Below are 19,922 nucleotides of genomic sequence, written 5' to 3'. Positions count from 1 at the left end.
CAAATCAACAAGGCATTGGAAACATATTTTAAAAAGATTTTTAAAAATTTATTTGAATTTCAGGCATATTTACTGAAATTCAAATAATTTCAGTCTATCCTCTCCTTGTGAATTTCTTTCCTGTTCAGTCTTGTTTTGAAGCTTTCCAAAAGATAATCTTCATTAATAGACTCACTCATACACCTCCATATGCGGGCTTCAATTCCAGGGAGTTGGTAAAGAAAGATCTATCAGATATGAGGAAAAGCAGAAGTGTCTGCATTGGACCCCAAGTGCCCCAAACACCACGTTACCCTTCTCAAGGGGAAGTCATACAGTGTTGCAAATCAAAACAAGCACTGGAGTGAATCTCAGCTCTGCCACTTCCAGGGAATGACAGTGGACAATCTAAGCCTCCATTTCCTTACCTAGAAAATAGGTAGAATAGTAACTTCCCTTTAGGGTTGGTATTATGATTAAATAAGATAGCACAGTGTTAAGCACATAATAAACTCTTAAAATTGCAGCTATTACTAATAATAGTACCTCAGAACTTATGTTTTGCCCACAAACTAAGTACACAAACACTCTGTGTTGTCTTGTGTTTGCCTTTCTCATTTGTAGATTTGCAGTAGTTTCCTTTAATTACATATTTCCTTACTGGAAGAGACCCCAATTAATATCCTTAGCAAATTTCCCATTATGGGAGTTATTCATGGAAAGGCAGATAACCACTTGATATTGAAGAAGAAATTCCTAAATTAAGAAGGAGTAGAGAGTATCTGACCCCTTCGATTCCTTCTTGAGGGCTTCTTACTCTATGATCTAGACCTATGTTCTATACCCTTATTTGTAAAGACAATGATGTAAACAAACTCTCAGCCAGCTGAGAATCAACCTATTGTATAAGATGCCCTGAAAAGGAAACAAGTAATATTTGTTTCACTTCTAGAGGGAAAGGAGTTGAACAGCTGAAATTCTTCACTTTTTGGATACCAAAGCAAGTCTGTTGTGCAGCTAAATTAATAAATTAAGAGTTTCAAAAGTCCAGCCCTGAATTCTACTTACCAACTCACCCGTCATGCTCACTCACACAAAGAATGACACAAGGGAACTTTTGTGTTTGTGTACTGGACGGAAAGGGGGTTACTCACACATTGTCCACTCTCTCTGCCCTTCTCTATCCCCAGGACCATTTTGAACCAGGGTTACAATGAGTTTCTTATCATATCAATTAGAAGAGTTTTACCTTCAGACAGAGGAGGAATGGCAAAGGGGGTGGGGGTGCGCCCAGCAGTTAACAGCTTGTCACTCACATGCTCAGGATAAGAAAAGAAGCATTGAGCAAGCTAGAAAGTGGGTGACATATAAAATGAGATGATTAATTTAATTACACATTCCCTACCTCACCCACCTTTCTCCCTGCCTGCAGAATGGCGATTCTTGGAATATGCAGAATACAGGCGGGGGAAAAACAAAAGCTATGTACTAATACCAGTGTGCCCGAGCTAGGGGTAAAGAGGCGCCAAAGGTCTATCAGAGGCTCCCTAAACTGATGTCACAGGCCAGGAATAAGGCACCTGGGCCCTCCCTGTCCCAGCCCTATTAAACTGTGTGCTTGATACTAGCTAGAGCAGGGATAACAAGAGGCTTCCGGCCACAGGGCAAATTTCTCAAAGTGTGGTCCAGACCATCTGAGTCAGCATCACTCGGGATATGTGTTAACTGCAAATTCCTAGGCCTACCCCAGTCTGTATGACTCAGAATTGAAGAGAGGGGCCTAAAAATCTGCATACTGAATCAGCTGTGTGTGTGACTCGGAAACCCATGGAAAAGTTGAGGACCACTGCCTTAAAACCCTGGTCTCCCAAGTAGGCTGCTCATTATCAGGGAGACATGAGCATTTACCCAAGGCAGTAAAAGAAGAATGTTAGAACTTACATTCTTTTTATCTTATCTTTTAGAAATTTCTGCTTAATTATACAATACACAAAATATTTAATACAGTAGTTCACATATATGATTGCTATAAATACATTTACACATTATATTGGTGGTACATGCTCAAAAACTTTTTCCTGACAGAGGTTTGCAACCACACTGGAGTCAATCTAGATGGAAAAGCAACGAGTGTTCTCTGCAAATAGCTGCACTGAGCTTACATTAGTAATCAGTGACATGTTAAGAAGAGAACCCATGAGTTTTGGCCTCCAACTGCATCTCAACCCTGGAGTAAGAGGGAGGCAATAGAATGCATCACAGAACACTGGCGGAGTCTCTGCTTGAGACTTTGACTTGTCATCCACTCACATTTCTTCTTCACCCTGGCTGGTAGGATGGGATTGCTCTTAGTGGGAAGTAGAGAAGCTAGGAAATGAAACTTACCAACCATCCTGCCAGTTGTCCAAATCTAAATGTCAGCTATGCCATCAGCAGAGATAGTCTGCTGAGCTATAATTAATAACCCCTTTCTCAGGCAGAAAAGGAGAAATGCAGTAGTAGGAGAAACACAGAGCAGGTGATGGTTACCCCTACAGACAGTTCTGCTGACAGCAACAAAAGCAGCCAGGACTTCCAGAGAGGAGCTACAAACTGGGAACTCAGGGAGGTAGGGGAAAGCAGGAGAGCTCACTTGCTTCTCTGCCCTGCCCCCAAAAGTCAGAGCTTAGCCCAGACCTAAAAGATAGTTCTCCTCTCTCCTATCTAAACGTCATATATGCTGTCTTCCTCAAGACCAAGAAGTCCCCTAAGCATATATGTATGTGAATCAGAGAAAGGAGAATACATGAGGGACCATCACAGATCAAAGCATTTCCATGACCATGAAAATGTCACAGAGACTAACAGAGGTAAAGGGTTGGCCGGTGGCCCTCGATATGGGGTATAGTCACAGAATCTCATGATCATAGAATGTTAGAGCTAGCAAAAAGCCTTAGATAGTTATTCGTGTGTTCATTTATTCATTTAACAAATATTTATTGAGCATGTGTCAGGCAGGCTCTGTGTCAAGTGTTGGCTCCGCAATAGTAAGTAAAATGAAGATGGTCCCTGCTCATATGAAGTTTAGGGACTTGTGGGGGAAAGAGACAACAACCAAGTCAACAAATAGATAAAATGTTAACATGATTAGTGCTAAGATGAAAAATAAGCTAGGAAAATGAGGACTAGAGTTTATATGACTGGCTTCCCCAGGCAACTAAGGAATCATCAAATATCACCTCTCATGGACACGTTCATGGCTGACCCTAACCAAGTTCTCGAACCTACAATTCTCTAGGAGCTCAAAACTCACCTTTCACTTACTTCACAGGCTTAGCCCCAGTCTACCGTTTGCTGACAACAATAACAAAAGCTACCATTTACTGGGTACCAGACAGTGCTAAGTGCTTTCCCCATTTTACCTCATGTTGATCCCCACAATTACCAAAAAGTGGATACAATTATCTCCATTTTTGAGGAAGGAAACAGATTCAGAGAGGATAAAATGATTTTGTGAAAGCACCACAGCCAGTAAGTAGTAGAGTCAGAATTTAAACTAAAGGTTTAAATTCAAAGCGTTGCTAAGTTCCACATGATAACTGCAGAGGGAATCTTGTCTCTGCCACCAGCACCATACCATAGATCAGAAGATCTCTAATTCCACCATTATCTGTCAGGTGTAGGCTGTGTGCAAGGCACAGCACTGGGTAGTCAGTACCCAAGGCATATCTCATTAGAATAAGTACTCGGTCTCTGTTCACTCTCAAACTTCTGCCATGAGAACATCTCTGAGGAAAGAACTCTTGTCAATAGATAGCCAAATACTCATGGGCATCTATGCCTGTTGTGTGCGTGTGCATGTGCACACACACACACACACACACACACGTGTGATCAAGTCACCTCCTATGTCTAGCCTCTACCTACCTTTAAAATCCATTTAGCCTCTCTCACTACCTTTCTTCTTCTTTTCTCTCTTCATCCCATTTGTCCCACCTTTCCTTTTTATTACTGCTGTTTCTCTTCAATCAATCAATCAATCAATCAATAACACAACCTGCCCATAAGTTTACATGCCTCTCTCTCTGCAATCCCTGCCAGCTTCCGAATTTAACTTTGATCTTAGAGGCTGGAACCTCTTTCTCCTCCAGGGCACCTCCTCCCTTCTGCTTGTCATGAGGAGCCACTGCACTACTATCCTGCCAGGTAGAGGGCCCGCATTTAAAAAAAAGCATCCGATGCCTGGTGTATGCTCAGATCTCCCCGGCAGCCTGTTCAAAGCAGCTCTGGAGTCAGAGCAAAGTCTCTAATGAGTAGATATAAGAAGTGGACACACTGCATCAACACCCCCAAATTCCTCACTCATAGGTCCCTATCACTGGAAGGAAAGTATCAGCACCCACAAAGAAACCAAGGTACCCTAAATCAGTTAGAATATAGTATTCTCTATAGCACCTTGCCTTATGACCTCCAAGTTCTTTACCAACTGAAGTAGTTTACCATGAAAGAGGAAAATAATAATCCCAGCCAGTTATTCCATCTAACACCTTTATCTTCAGTTTATTGCAACAAATCACTGTCTCCCTCTTGGGGGCCTGTCACTTGGCAAGGAACTACAATATCTGCAAACATGGGAGCCAACCCTGAAAGCACTCCCTCCTCTGCCAAGGGCCCCAGGTAATACCAACTAGCCAAGGGTAAATTCTTCATGCTCTAATCTCCAGGGGCCCCTGCCACCTACTTGGCTCGTAAAAAGAACAGCTTCTTCCTCAGGGAGGAGACGTGGTAGTGACAGGCCTGCCTTACAGACGTGCTGCAAGAGACGGTCTCGGAGTGCAGGTTGTATACCATGCTGGGCTCAGGGGAAGGCCCGCCACATGGTAGCTGGGGCCTCGAGGGCTGGGAGCTCACTCTGGAGCTGCTTGGACCGTCTGCCTCTGCAGCTCCTGCAGCTGTCTGTAGTGGTTCCTATACATGAGATCCCCTGCCCTGATGTTCAACACAAAACACAGGCAGGTGGACGGTCCAAGGGGGTGGGGGTGGGGTAACCTGAGACTCTGTGTTGTCAGGATCCCCTCTGCCTTCAGTCCAAGCCACAGCTCCAAAAAGACCTCTCCTCCCATCTTTTAACATCTGGCGGCACGCTGGGCACTTGGTGAGTTTCCGCTCCTCTTTTGTCCTCAGACAGGGAGGATGGATCTGTATCTGCATGTGATGTCAGCTGCTTGTGCAAGAAGGAGGCGGGCTGGCAGGCACTTCTCCCAGAGGATTTGTTACCTGGCTCCTTCCTCATGGTGAGGGAGCAGACAGGATAGATCACCTGAGTGTCCATAGGGCCATGGGGAATTCAGTGGCCGAGCTGGCAGAGGGAGCTAGAGTGCTCTGGAAATATGCTATTTTGGAACAATTTCTGGGATAGAATAGGCGGAACTGAAAACATCTTTCCATGTAATAGGAAGATGGGGCTGGACCTGTGTTAGAGGTGATGGACCTGCATTCTGGCCTTGCTTCAACTCCAGAGGCCTGCCCTTGGGCCTCAAATTCCATTACCTTGGTTTCTCCATTTGTTCATTAATGAATTCCACAAATATCTGCTGAGCCGAACACAGGAGATACAGTTTCTATCCTTCAGGGTCTCCTGGGCTAGTGGGGAGACAGATAAGTAAACCAAGAAGTGCACAGGATGGGGCAGGTGCTAGACACAATTAACCACACCTATAAACAGGCATGTGAAACTTGCTCTCCCTAGCTGGAAGAAATAAGAGTGAGTTCTAGTAAGATATATAAAACATGAAGTTCTTTTAAGCTAGTCAAAGAAAAGGTGATAAGAGAAATCCCCAAATTAATTATACCTAGACACATTTCACCTTCCTCAATCTAAGCAGATTATTTTATTTCCTACTATACAAGAAAACAGATCCTGCTGCCATCAACCTCCTCACCTTCCTAGACTTCACCTATGACCTCACCTGCATTCGCACCCATTATCTCCTATTCAAAGCTAATCCTTTCACCTGTGATCTCTCTTTTCTGGCCTCATCCGGAAACCTTGCTTCCTCATCTTCCAGTAGGTGGCGCTACCCGGCTGAGCAAGTTGGAATCTCAGAACTAACTGAAGACCTTCCTTCTCTCTCACGCCCTACATCTAGTCAGTCCATCACCAAGTTCTGAATATTTTATCCTGTAGATATATACTGAATTCATCTACTTTTTTTTCCCATGACCACTACCCCATGTCTAAGCCACCAATATCCTTTGCCTGGACTACTGTAATAGCCTCCTAACTGCCCCAGCTGATCTCTGCATCCACCAGGGCTGCCTCCACCCTTTCTCCATATTGCAATCTTTTCAGAATGCAAATCTGATCCTGCTGCTTCCTCTCTTAAAAACTTACAATGGCTTCTTGATGCACCTGGCATACAGGCTCTCAAGCCCTTGTCATGGCCAACCAAGCTCCTGCCCCATATTATCTCATCTCATTTGTTTCATTTCACTGCTTCCCTCTCACTTCAGACAGAATTATCCTACTCTCTTTGCTCAACCATTACACCCTCACCCCCACCCACTTCTGTCCCAGTAAAATTTCTTAGATATACTCTCTCATAGACCTTGTGCCCTTCCTTTAATGCACATATCCAAATTAGTATTTTCTGTCATACATTCAGTTGTGTTAATACTGACACCTGAACAGATTGAAAACTCAGTGAGTACATAGTGCATAATTGATAAATGTTTGTTGAATGAATAAATGAATAATGTCCTCTCTGAAATTGTCATCCTTGACCTACAGGTTTCTATTTCAGAGATTTAGAAAGTGCTTGTGTGCCCCTATATTAAAATAAAAATTCTCCCCAATCAACTCTGCCTTCTCCTCTAAGTACGCTCTATTTCTCTTCTTTCAGGCAAACTTCTAGAACAAATTCAGCATGTTCAGTCTCTTCTTCCTCCCCTCATATACTGTGGAAGAGCCTTTTTAGTTCTCATCTTACCAGTCTCTATCCTTTTTGACTCTTCTTTCTTGCTTCTATGATATTTCAGTCTCCTAGTTCTCTTGGCTTCAGTGGGCAATCTTTTGCAAATTTCTCCTTCTTTCATCTCTGCTTGAACTTTGCTAATGCTAAGATTCTTGCCTCAACTACACTCTAATCTCCAAACATGTAATTTTAGTCCTATCTCTTAAGCTTCAAACAAGTATAACCAACTGCCTAGTATATCTCCTCATGCACATGCTCCATGGGTAGTTGTGACTCTGCATGTCTAAATTAAACTCACTACCACCCCTGCTTTTCAAACTCCTCCCTCTTTACCCAATACTTTAATAATAACAATAATATTAATAATAGCAAGCACATATATAATACTAGCCATGTGCCAGGCACTAGTCCTATTCTAATCATTATACACATGCTCAATCCTCAACAACACTATGAGGTATGAACTATGACTATAGCCATTTTATAGATGAGGAGAGTGAGGCACAAAGGTGAAGTGATTTGCCCAAGATCACATAGCATGTAGTGGAAGCATGATCACAATCCTGCCAGAAACTTAACGTCTAAACTGTGTTGCCCAAGCCAGAAACTTTCACTCAAGACACCCTTCCTCAACACAGATATAAGTCTTGTCAAACCTATTTGATAAATTTATTTAAGTGGTTCCTATTCTGTCCTTACTACTATAATTCAGAAATTTGCCCATCTGGTCTCATTTTAAATATCACCATATCAATAAGCCATTCCTTCCCACCCAACTCAGAGTAGTCCCAAAAAGCTTTGGTCCACCCCATCTTCCTTTTTTCATTTCCTTTACAGTACTTATTACTACTTGATGTTTTCTTATTTATCATCTATTTCTCCTCACTAGAAAGAAGCACCATGATAGGAGAGGCAATGGTTACCTTGTTCAAAGCTATGACCCCCCAATGCCTATGAGAGTATGTGCTCAAAAAATACTTGTTAAATAAGAGAACGAATGGGTAATCAATTGCCGTATCTACCCTTATCTATCTTCTTCTAGTGTTAGCCCCCAAAATCCATCTTCCACATTGGAACTAAAGTGATTTTTCTCACAAGAATATCTGGGAGCAACTGGCGCAATCCCTTCCTCAAAATTCCTCACTCCTTTCCCCTCATCTGAAAATAAAGCACTCACTATCATGGCAGCATGGGATATGACGGGCACTTGATGATCAGGCACCTGGTTTTCAGCCACTTGCCAGCCACCCCGCTCCTGGGGCATGATCAGCAGCAATACTGAAGTATTTGTAGTTCCTGAACATGCCTTGCTTTCTCACGCCTCCATGCTTATGTACATCTTGTTCCCTTGCCTGGCAATGCTCTCCATGTGACAGACCCCTACTCATCTCGCAGCTCTCAACGAAGGCACAAGCCCCTCCATGGAGTTTTCCTGGATACCACCGCCCTCCTCCTCCCTTCCCCCGTCCTCGCCCCAAGCTGAGTAGCTGTGTTTCTCCTAGGCAATTTCTAGACTGAGCCTCAGTTTCCTGAACTCTAATATGAAGATAATAATAGCATCTATTTGATAGTATTGTTGAGAAGATTACATTTAAAAGTGTATGCAACATTTACTGCACAGGGTTAGTCACAATAGTAAACAAATTCCTTAGTTTAATTAATTCCATATGTTAATTACTACATTATATTTTACTTGCTTACTTATAGGTATGTCTCACCATATGCTGTAAGGCTCTTGAGGGGAAATATTGATGCCTTAATTTATTAATCCTTAGTATTTATACCTGACATTTTGTAGGTGCTCAGTATTCTATGCATTCTTTCTGTCTCTGCTTCTTCAAGAGCAGAAGAGTATAGATCTTCTAAGAAACAGAGTAAATTCTCAGCCAAAATCAGAGGACTAGCAGCTACCATTTACTAAGTATCTTACTAAGTACCAGGCACTTTGCACACATTGTCTTATTTATTCTTTACAAGGAAAAGACTTTACAAATGAGGAGACTATGGTTGAGGAAAGCCAAGTAAGTTGCTTTTAAAAATGCAGTTAAGAAAGAAGGTAGTCAAGACTAGGTTGGTCTGACTTAAAAAGCTTTCTCTCACTCTCTTAAATCTACCACAGTGCCCACCAGTGAGCCTCTGTCCATCTTGCAGCCTGGACTCCTGCAGACTCCCCAGTATGTTGCAGGCACTTCATAAAGGCTTGCGGCATGCATGCCTGCATGCAAGAATGGATATGTGAAAGAATGTGGCATTCAGTTACCCCCCAGCTCTGTCCAAGTCTCAATTTTCCTACCATTAATATGCTTCCTGGTTAAGTGAGACATGTTCTATTGAAACTATTATTGTTACATAAATGGTCCTAATTAAAACAGCTCCTTTTCCTATAGTTTTAGTGATAGGGTAGGTAGATATGAGCCAGAGAGAAAAGGACAATAAGGGGTTAATGAGGTCACACAGAGCAGTCTAGTAATAAAATGTACAAAACAAACAGCAGGGCTTCAGACACCTCCCTTATCTTTCCATGGTCAGAATCAAAAGAGAAAAGTAAGATCGCTTGCAGCTTCAGGTGACTCCCTCGTTTTCCCATGGTCAGAAGCCAGATAGAAAGCGAGACACTTGGCAGCTTCTGACTTCTCCCTCAGTCCCCCATGGTCAATTAATTATTATGTGACCTTACTCTGGGAGCACTCCACCAGTATAGGCAAAAGTAGTAAACCAAGAATACACCTACCCTCCAAATCCCCAGAAAGCAGGAGTATGACTTCCCATCTACCGGCACACTCTGTAGATGCCCAGGCCAGGTGTGGGCAGTTCAGAGGGAGGCACAGGGAATTCACATCACTGAAGATCAGAGGGGCAGAAGGAGATCAAAGACACTCTATGGCCCATACAAACCCCACACCTCAGCTTCTCAGGGCCCTCAATCCTCCTCTATCAAGGTGCCCACTTGGACTTCTCCCAAGTGTACTCGGCCTAATAAATCGCTTCTGCTTGCTACTCTGCCAGCTGCCTTTTTTTCTCCAAGCGTCAGACCTCCACACGAATCTTTTGTGGGGATCCAAGGACCAAGTTCCAGATTCTCAGACAACGAAGACATCTAAGTGCCGGTAACACTGGCTTTCATTGAAAGTTCCTGCCACTGGATGAATGTACTAAATAAAGATCTCGCAACTTGAGAAACCCTAACAATTGGTCCGGTTTAGGATGACTCTGGGAACTAGTACTTTTTATGTGTACTCAACTTCATCTAGAAGCATGAAAATGTATTAATGTCCCATATTCCATCACTTACACACACATACATACCTTGAGAAGTTAAACCTATTTTGCTTTCTACTGGAAACCTGGAGGGATCATCTCTATCCCTGAGAGAATCCCCATATCCCTTTCCTAAAGTGAACCCTTCTCCCTGATGCATACCAGCCCAGGAAATGACAACCTCCCTGCACCCACCTATCCTCTGATGTGACTGAGGAAAAATATTCTCAGAAGCCCTTAGGTGTGGACACCACATGGTGACATTTACCCCTGTGCTGTAATGTAGACATTTTTTAGACTACAGTAGGGTAGGTATTTTGTCTCTAAATATATCCATTCTGAACCTTGTACAAGAACAAGAAAAATCTACGCTTTTTTTATTTAACCAGTTGAAAGTACATCTCATACTAGAGGAATGTAATTTTGGTCTTTAATAAGAGAAGAGATCAATGTTAATTTTTTTTGCCCCGTCTATGAAACCATCCTTCATCCTGTAATTGGCCACGTGGTTCGGAGAATTAGATGAAGCCACTTAAAGTGTCCATATTACCTATCTCATACTTGACTATTTTCAATCCATGATAATACCTACTCTACCTGCCTCCCCGGGGAGTGGCAATGGGTAAATGAGATGATTACACAAAGGCCTTGCTGCCAAAACCAGCTGGGTATGCTGTTCATCAAATGGGGCCCAGAGCAAGAAGCATGAGTTTGATCCCACCACTGCTGAAAATCTCCCCAAGGTTCATCTCTCACACTTGCCTCAGGCCTGGACATCACAGACTAACATCTGAAACACTCCAGAGAGTCTCTTAATTGGGTAGAAACATATTAGAGAAAGGATTAGGTACAAGGTATAAGAGTTTGTTCTGTGCTGAAGTTGGATGATTAATTAGTGCTCTGGGGATGTGTTCTCTCCAGGAGAACCCACTGGCCGAGAAGAGAAAAAAGCACTCAGAAAGGCCATGGTGAACACATACCAGTCCTGAGTTTCTAAGGGGATCCACAGGGACCACCACGGAAAGCATACTTCTGCTCACAGCCCTCTCTGTTTCCCATACTGCCAAAGTGAGCACAACTATATCTACTGTCCACCGGGAAGAATTTGGGGGCTGTCAGTGGGCCAGAGATGGGAAGAAAGGATGAAGGAAGACACCTAAAGGATTTTTCTTGACGGAGGTTTAGCTGGAAGACCTTTTGTAACATCCGATTTGGTTAGAGGAGTGGGCAGAGAAAGAGAGAATATAATTTATATCATCATATAATCCCAAGTAGCAGAAAAAAATGGGAGGGCTCTCTCTAATTAGCTAGCACCTATGTCCTAGAGCTAGATGAAGTTGCCTTGGGAAAAATACAATTGAGTACTTATTCACCTCTTCTAAGAAGGCCCGAAGCAGCAGAGATAAAATAAAGGGAGTTGAAGAATTGCCAATTATACAGCTGATAGACTAGAAGCAACTGAAGAAATCATGACTAGAAATGGTCGGTACATTTTAGTGCTGTGTGACCCACAAGCACTGGGAAGGTAGTTGTACTGGGGAAACTCTACAGCTCCTTCTAAATTTGAGAGTGTGGTTGTTGAAATCCAGAATGCACTGAAAAGAGAGGGTAGGCCACCCTAGAGACTGAGAGAACTGCCATAGGATCAAAACTGATTAAGTATCTTAACAAGAATGATTGATTAATCTTTGCTCCTTAGAGGACTCATGCTTCAGTATATACTCTGTCTACACTGATGAGCTAAACTGTTAATTTTGGTTAATAATGAGCACAAAACTGAGAACTAGGGCAGAACTCACAAAACTTTATAATCTAAAGGGATAAGGATTACAGAGTTCCCACTCTCTTGGCCAGGATGGAAAGAAACCTTTTTGACACATCATCTATCTTTTGTTCAATACTTCTACGGAGGGCATAGTTCATTACTTTGAGAGAGCTATTCCATTGTAGTGCAAATCTAATCACAGAAAAGTTCTTGTTCTGAGAGGAAATCCTTCTCACTATAACTTTCATCTCTCTGGTTCTATTTCTCAAGCTTTCAGATATAAGTGTTGTTATAGTCACCCTAAACCTTCTCTTTTCCAGACTAAACCCCTTTCCTTCAATCGATGTTTATAATGTTATAGTTATCCTCATCACTCTTTTCTGGGCTTTAATTTATCAATACCCATTTCCAAAGAACTGGGCATAATACACCAGATATAGTCAAACTAGTACAGACTACAGTGAGACTTTTTTCTTTTTAATCCCTGCTCCACACTTCCATTAATAAATTCAGACTTTTGAAGATCATTTGGTACTTATGCCATACGACTGGCTCAGATTTGGCTGGTAAATAAAACCAAGTTCTTTTTCACATGAAATCCTGTCAATTAGGCTCCCGAAGATAATCCTACACTTAAGGAATTGTTCTAATATAAATTTATAAATACATAATATAGATGTATAGTAGCACATTTACTTCAAATGAAAAAGTCCCCCTGTTTTTTCTACTCATAGTTCTATTTGAAATAATACTAAATCTTAATTCTATCTTCCTTGGTGTTCTCTATTCTATTCCCTCTCAGCTGCATGTCTGCTATAAGTTTGATAAACGAAGTAAAAGTACCTTCTGCTTTTTCATCCAGTTTGTTGATAAAGATGGTAAACAGACTAAAAGCAGAGCCCTGTGATATATCAATCGAGGCCTCCTTTTATTTAACATCAATGCAGTTAGTGTTCTCTGGACACAGATGTTTAACTTGCTACAACAGAGCCCTCTGTCCATGATTCATAGGCGCCACATGAAGAAGATGCTAGCTGGTTGGTCCTCATGGCCTGAGTTTATCGAGTCATACCCCGAATCTTCAAATGAGCACTTAGGAACCTCTTTATTCTCACTGTATCTGGTACATCCAACCTCATTCTCCATTAACCTCTGACACCTACAATACATGCCAATACTGGTGTTCTGCTGCCACTGAATGCCACACATGCCACCCCAGGCCATGCAACTTTCCTCAAATACAATACATCTCTTCCCCTTACAGTCCATGTTGTACCCAACCTTTAAGGTATGTCTCAAGTCCCAACTCCACTCTGATGTCTTCCCAACATATTTGGCTTGCCACATATTAACTCCTACCACTGCTGAACACCAGAGGTGTTTAGGATTAGTCTCTTCATGTTGCTCCCTCTCACCTCTTGGGTGAGTGTCCTGTCTTTCTAACCAGTCTTTGAGCACAGAGGTCTGGCAGTCTCCTATTTCTCCTATTTCCCACAGTTCTCATTCGTGGTAGAAGTACAATCTTACTCCATTCAACTCCATCCCCTATAATCTTCCTATCCTCTCCCTCTTTGTTTGATCTTACCTTTCTTCCAGCACCCGAGGACTCAGGAACCTGCTTGAATCATCATCGTGGCTGCTCTGCTGGCTGCTCTGTTGGCTGCTGAGAAAAGACAAAGGATATGAACCGTTAACGTCTGGCTTCTTTCTCAACCCTGGGGGAGGTCACTTAGACTTCAGCTTGACAAAGAAAGGAGGTTACAAAATTTTAAAGATACAAGTTCCCCGTGTAAGTTTACACAGAGTGTACTGACACCAGTGGATGGTGAAAATCCCACTCATCACACCTAAAGCAGAAGGGGAAGATCCTGACCTCGTTCTTTCCTGGCTACAATATCTGAGTGAGCAAATGCCTCTAGAATTCTCTGTACCTGGGCCTCTTAATCTCTAGAACAGGATAATAATCCCATTCTTCTTCAATCTCATAGGAGACTCTCAAGGAGCTGGTGTAGACTGGTATGGGAGGGGTTCTTCAGGGAGGGGAGAATTCAGGTAGGGAAAAAGATTTGATGGGGTCAGGGGTCACCTGACCTGCTTCTTTGTCTTTAGGGCAGGATGAGGTGACAGAGGTAAAAGGATTAGAGAGTAGAGTCCTTCCACTCCTTAATGCCCTATAGGCAAGATGATTATAGAATTTCAGCTTACAGAGTTCTTCAAGATACTTAAAGTTATGTGGAATTTGACTGTCCTTCATCTTACTTGAGATAAGCTGTTCAGACGCCTCACCACACTAACTGAACATATAGCTTTTGAACAAATCACTTTTATTAATTGCTGATTATTAACTACTCCAGGCATCTAATCAGGAGTCCCCAACTACAGTCCCCAGGCCAAATCTGAAGTAGCCTGTTTTTTATAGCCAGGTGAGTTAAGAATGGTTATTTTCCCTTTTAAATGATGGGGGTGATGGGGGCGGGAGGGAGATCAGAAAAAATAGTTTTTCATGACATGTGAAAATTATATGAAATTCAAACTTCAATGTTATGATGTTTTATTGGAACAGAGCCACATTCATTCCTTTATGCACTATCTATGGCTGCTTTTTTGCTCCAGTGGCAGAGCTGAGTAAAGGCAGAGCTGAAAAAGTAGTGGGATCCTTTCATCAACAAAGCCTAAAATATTCACTACCTGGTCTCTTACAGAAAACGTTAGCAAACCCCTGCTTTGCATAGATTCTAGTAATAATAAATTCCTATCACCATAAATGTCACTATAACCCAAGCTCCAGTATAAACAAATTGTTTACTTGTTCTGATAGAATTGTCCACCACAATAAAATGCACTGAGCTCTACAGAGTATATTCCTTAGACTAGATCCCCATGAGACTGCAACTTGAACAATCATGTAAGGTAAATGCTCTCTCCAGTGCCGGTACACTCTCAACCAAAGGTGACTTTTTGTGGTCACAGTTATAACCATGCTATTACGTTGTTCTTTAGCAAGAAGTAAATGAACTTAGAAGCAATATATACCAAATTTTCAAACACAAGAAAACAGAACAGCACCAAACACAAAGCCTCCATCTGCTTGGCAGAACTAAGAGTGTACACAGTCCCTTTCTCCTCATTTACACAAAGCACTTTTTGCTGCTTGTTCACTACGGAGTAACTACCCTTTTGCCTTCCTCTTTGCCAGGTCCCATAAATTTACCTATTACAAACTCCTCATGACAAAATTATACTACTGTGTTGTTGACCCATGGGATTTCTTACATTGGGACTAACCCACTACATGCATCAAGCACACTGGGATATGTGTTATAATAATGTAGAGGAGGCAAGACAACTAAATGTTAAATCAAGCTATATTCAGAGACTACAATATACCAATCAGCCCTATGGCCAGACCAGGAGAAAACATACAGAACAAAGAAAGATTTCTGCTGGGATTACTAACAGACCAGTTACCCATACTGTGAAGGGAAAAGAGTCTTTAAGTCACACCCTACACAAAATAAACAAAATCATCCATTCCCTACCCTAAAATCATGGAGAACCTATGGATCAAAAGCTGGGAATTGTCAGCAGACCTATTCACGCTACATACTCTTATCTTTCACACTGTATACCCATACCATCAAGGGAAAATGGGTTAACAAAGTCTTTAAACTGTAATTCATAGAAACTAAGAATAATACATAAACTGAATTCCCCCAAACACTTGGGGTCCCTCTCATTGTCTCTGTCCTTCTCACTGTCTTTTCCTTTGTCCTTCTATTGTCTCTGTTCTGCTGAGTCTCTCTCAGGCTCTCTCACTGTCTGTCTCTGAGAGGAGATCACACTCTGTCTATGGAGCATTACCCCTTCTCTAATAAACTTTCCTTTGGGCTCTCTGACATGTGTGTCCATTCTTTCCAGCGCTCAGTCAAGAACCCTATCTCTCTCAGTGCAGGGCCACTCAGGGGAATTTGCCCTGCCCTGCATCAATAGTATAGTAGGCAACTCAAAGGAGATGGAACTCAAATTGCAAAGCTGACACAGCTCCAGAAGTGAGCATCAAGAGAGGAACACTAGTCTAGATCACTGGCAGCACATGTGAGAAGTAAAAGGGAGGGGTCCCTGGAGCCTAGTATTTTATACTATCTAACAGCCAGCTGGGGTTAACCAACCAAAATGACCAGGATCAGCATTACGGCTCCTTCAAAGAAGAGATCAAACTTGACTTTATTTAAGCTATAATGGGCTGGTTCTTCCTTCTCACCCTACCCCCCACTCTGGCAATAAAAACTTAAAGTTAAGCTAATAAAGGTGCTCCCAGTACTAAATTACCAGGTACCAGGATTTCAGAATAATTCTGAGCTGTTTTCAGCAAGTTATCCCAATAGATGGCACTGTTGACTTCCAAACCAGAACCTCAAGGAGGCCAACTCATCAACCTCTGGTGATGGGGTTCTGGCCATCCAATTGCTTAGAAAACAGTTCAGATGGTAGAGATGAAAGCAACCATGGATCGCCTTCTAAATAACTAGGAAATATCAACCTGTATGCATTTGACAGATATTTATATAATGGCCTCTATGTGCCAACAAGAGGTAGAATCAAGGCAACAGTTAAGTTTAGACTCTGGAAAATGCTTCCTGGGATGAAATCCAAGCTCCTCCATTTCCTAGTTATATGACCCTCAGCAAATTATTTAATGTCATTTCCCTTACCTATAAAATACAGACAGATGTTAATGACAGTTATTACCTTGTAAAGCTATTGTGAGGATTAAATAATGAACATATGTGAAGTATGAAAAACAGTGCCTTGCACATATTCACTGCTACATAAATGCTAGGTATTATAAGCAAGGCATTGTTTTGTGGGTCATGGAAAATAAAAACATGAATCAGACAAGAATTCTGCTCTCAAGATGCTTACAATCTGGAAAGTCAATATAAGTAACTACATCTAAAAGAAAAAAAATGATAACTCTTAGAAGTATTAAATGCTACAGAAACAAAGAATAGGGAAAGCTCACTTCTGGAGTAGGTAAATGAAAACTGTCTCGACAAGTTTTCCTACACTGACACTTGACATTCAGTTAGAGTCAGGAAAAGCAGAATGAAAAGAAAAGGCACTCTGGTTCAGCTCCATTTACCAAACATTTATCACGTACCAGACACTATACTAAAAGATGGGGACATAAAGAGCTCCTAGCCGAGGAGGCACAGGTATTCACTGTGCACTGCAATGCGGCAACACTAGAAGGAATTGGACAAGGTGAAGACAGCCAAAACTTCTGTTGGGGAGGTTGTCAGGGAACACGTCAGAAAGGTGAATGCTAGGCAAGAGGGACTCCAGATAAATCCATGGTAATAGCCACAGGCTTCAGGCACATGGGATCTTTCCTCCTCTAGAATCCCCAGGAGGAGCCTGGTCCTACCTTCCCCCATTTTTGAAACTTGTTTTGCAACAGTCTTAAATAAGTGAGATGGATGCCAACCACTCCTCCACTCAATCCCATGCAATAATATTGTTTAGCAGAACTTCCAGAGATTAAGACATTACCTCACCCTCTCACATAAACTCCTTAAATTTACATCTTATATGAGCTTTTTCAGATGATACAAGCCACCTGGATACCAGGCAGCTCATTGTGTTCCCTAAATGAATGTGCAAATCATCTGAGGTTATGAAAAAAGCAACCACCATACTGGTATGTATTTATAGGAGAGAATGGAATACCAGAAGGTCAAGGGTCACATCCCCAACCACTCCCATTTTAGTCAAGGCCTTGGTGAGACTGGTGTCCAGTCTGGGCTCTACAGCTTACAGAAGTTGAGAACTTAAAGGAAGTCCAGGAGAGGGCACTAACAGATGAAAATGTGTGTTAGAAAGTCTGAAAAAAAAAAGAAAAAAACCTCTAAAAAGCAAGGATTTAGAATGACTTAGCCAGGGTACCAGATGACTGAAAGTCAGCTTAACACTGCAAGGAAGGGGACTTGTGTGAGCAACTGGGGCCATTCCCCCAAGACAGCTAGAGAAAGCATTGGGATGACTTAAATCCCTCCTGTTGTAAATTCAAGCTTCACATAAAAGTTACCGTATAAATTAAATTCTGAAACACTAGACTGTGTTACTAAATAAGGTGGGGAAGCATTTCTTTAAATTCCAGAATATTTCTGAGGGAAGCCAGCTGAAGTGAACCGAATCTGGAATCCTGACTTTGTTTTCCACCAGCAGGCTAGTGCTTGGAGTTTCTCCTAGAATGTCACATTAAAGTAGTAACATTGAGAAGAGCTGGGAAAAATCTGTTTCAATATGAGCCAAAGCACACTTGAGAAGACAGAAATTCATAGGCTATACCAGGAAGCTTGGTGATGCAGGTTAGGTAAGTTCCCATGATTCCACTGATCTCCCTTCCTCCCTCTCCCAACCCAGGACACTTGCAGAAAGTACAGGAAGGTTTCCATTTGCCCTCTGGAAAGTACAGCGTCACTGCTAGGAAGACTAAATTTGGCACCTTTTCTGAGCTGGCACTTCATAAGTAGAAACAGCTCTTTCTCTCACAGATAACACCAAATGGATCATGGCCTCCTCTACCCAGAAGGGGTTTTGAGAAATTCAAAGGATTCCAAGTACTCATTATGGGGATGTGAAAACTGTAATTTTAGTATTTCCAGAGCCTAATGGAAACTGAATATTTATCTACACTAAGGCTGCGTGGACTAATTTATCACATTTCTTTGCTTTTGGCTGAATCAGAGTAGTCTAGTACGTTAGCACCAATTATCTCGTGCTAATTGGAAGCTTCAAAAGGCTCAAAGTGGCTTTGATGGATGTGTCTTTGATTAATAAAAGTGGGGAAATAAATTATTTTAGGCAGGGGATGTAGTAGAAATAGAATGGAAACAGACAAACCTAGGTTTACACCCCAGCTTTGTTTCTCATTGGCCTTATAACTTTGGCCAAGTCACTTATCCTCTTTTAGTCTATTCCCCAGAAAAATGGTAAGAATTAAATACCACTTATAGAAGAATTCTGTTGAGGACTGAGTTATATGAAATCCAATCACAATAACTGAGTTCAATATTTGGAGTCAGAAAGATACAAGTACTAGTCCTGACTCTGCCACTTAGCAGGGTGATAACGGGCAAATTATTAAACTCCTCTAAGTGTCAGATGTGGAGATGCTACATATCTTACTGGTTGCAGTAAGGATTAGAAATGGTGGAAATCATCTACAAAAAACATCTAGGACAGTATCTGGGCATTGGTGGGTATATCATAAATGGTGAACATCGATTGTACTTAATATTCAGTTAGTTTGGCAGATAAATATTTTGAAACACTGAATGCTTGAGAGGAAGAGAGTCTTATGGTAAAAATGTTGAGAAGCACTAACCTGAAAAGTAGGGTCAGTCACACCACCACTGACAAAAGAGAAGGCTGGGTCTTCATGTTGAGTTATATGCACCCGTGAAATGACTAGCATTTACCATTTCAGTTTACATAGAAAAGGTGTATGGGGGAAGAAAGGCAGGTAGCAAATAAGTAGAGAATAAGAGAATTGTTTCTGTTTGTCATCTGGCAAGCATGAGAGTCTAATAATAAAAAATAAGTAAACAGATGTGATTTGGGGCACTGTCAATGACTGCCAGCTTCTTACAAAACATACCTGAATATTCTCAAAAACTATTTAGAAAATCATATACTCTGGGTGAAACTTGATAACCTTTCTACAAAGTTAGCAGGACTTTCTGCTTAATGGCTCCCATGGGAACCTGAAGCAAGGTGAGTAGCTGGTCAAAGATTCAGGGATTCAGAATCCAGCTAAATATCTTCTAACTCATTACAACTTACTAATACCTCTCTAGTAGTCCTTTTACCTCTAAACATGCCCTTGTCTGTCTTTAAATAAAGGAAGGGAAGGAGAGAAAGTAGGAGGGAGCTCAGGAGAGAGATGGGAGAGGGAGGGAGAG

At 41.8% G+C, this 19,922-nt stretch overlaps 1 protein-coding gene across 11 annotated transcripts in view; it reads right to left on the bottom strand.

Moving 5' to 3' along the window:
- Positions 1–19,922, bottom strand: part of GRAMD1B (GRAM domain containing 1B) — a 220,056-nt gene that overhangs the window by 112,599 nt on the left and 87,535 nt on the right. For 10 of the 11 annotated variants that reach the window (XM_039874828.1, XM_039874829.1, XM_039874834.1 and 7 more), the window contains one exon: positions 13,541–13,618. The exons of the other annotated variant lie outside the window; for it this stretch is intronic. In XM_039874828.1, the coding sequence (XP_039730762.1) occupies positions 13,541–13,618 (78 nt within the window). The remainder of the gene's footprint in view (positions 1–13,540; positions 13,619–19,922) is intronic. 11 annotated transcript variants of the gene reach the window in all.

This window comes from Pteropus medius, unplaced genomic scaffold (genome assembly GCF_902729225.1).
Source record: "Pteropus medius unplaced genomic scaffold, Ma_sr-lr_union100, whole genome shotgun sequence".
NCBI classification, from domain to species: Eukaryota; Metazoa; Chordata; class Mammalia; order Chiroptera; family Pteropodidae; genus Pteropus; species Pteropus medius.
The sequence above is the reverse complement of the archived record's forward strand: the minus strand, read 5'-3'. Positions and strand labels throughout refer to the sequence as shown.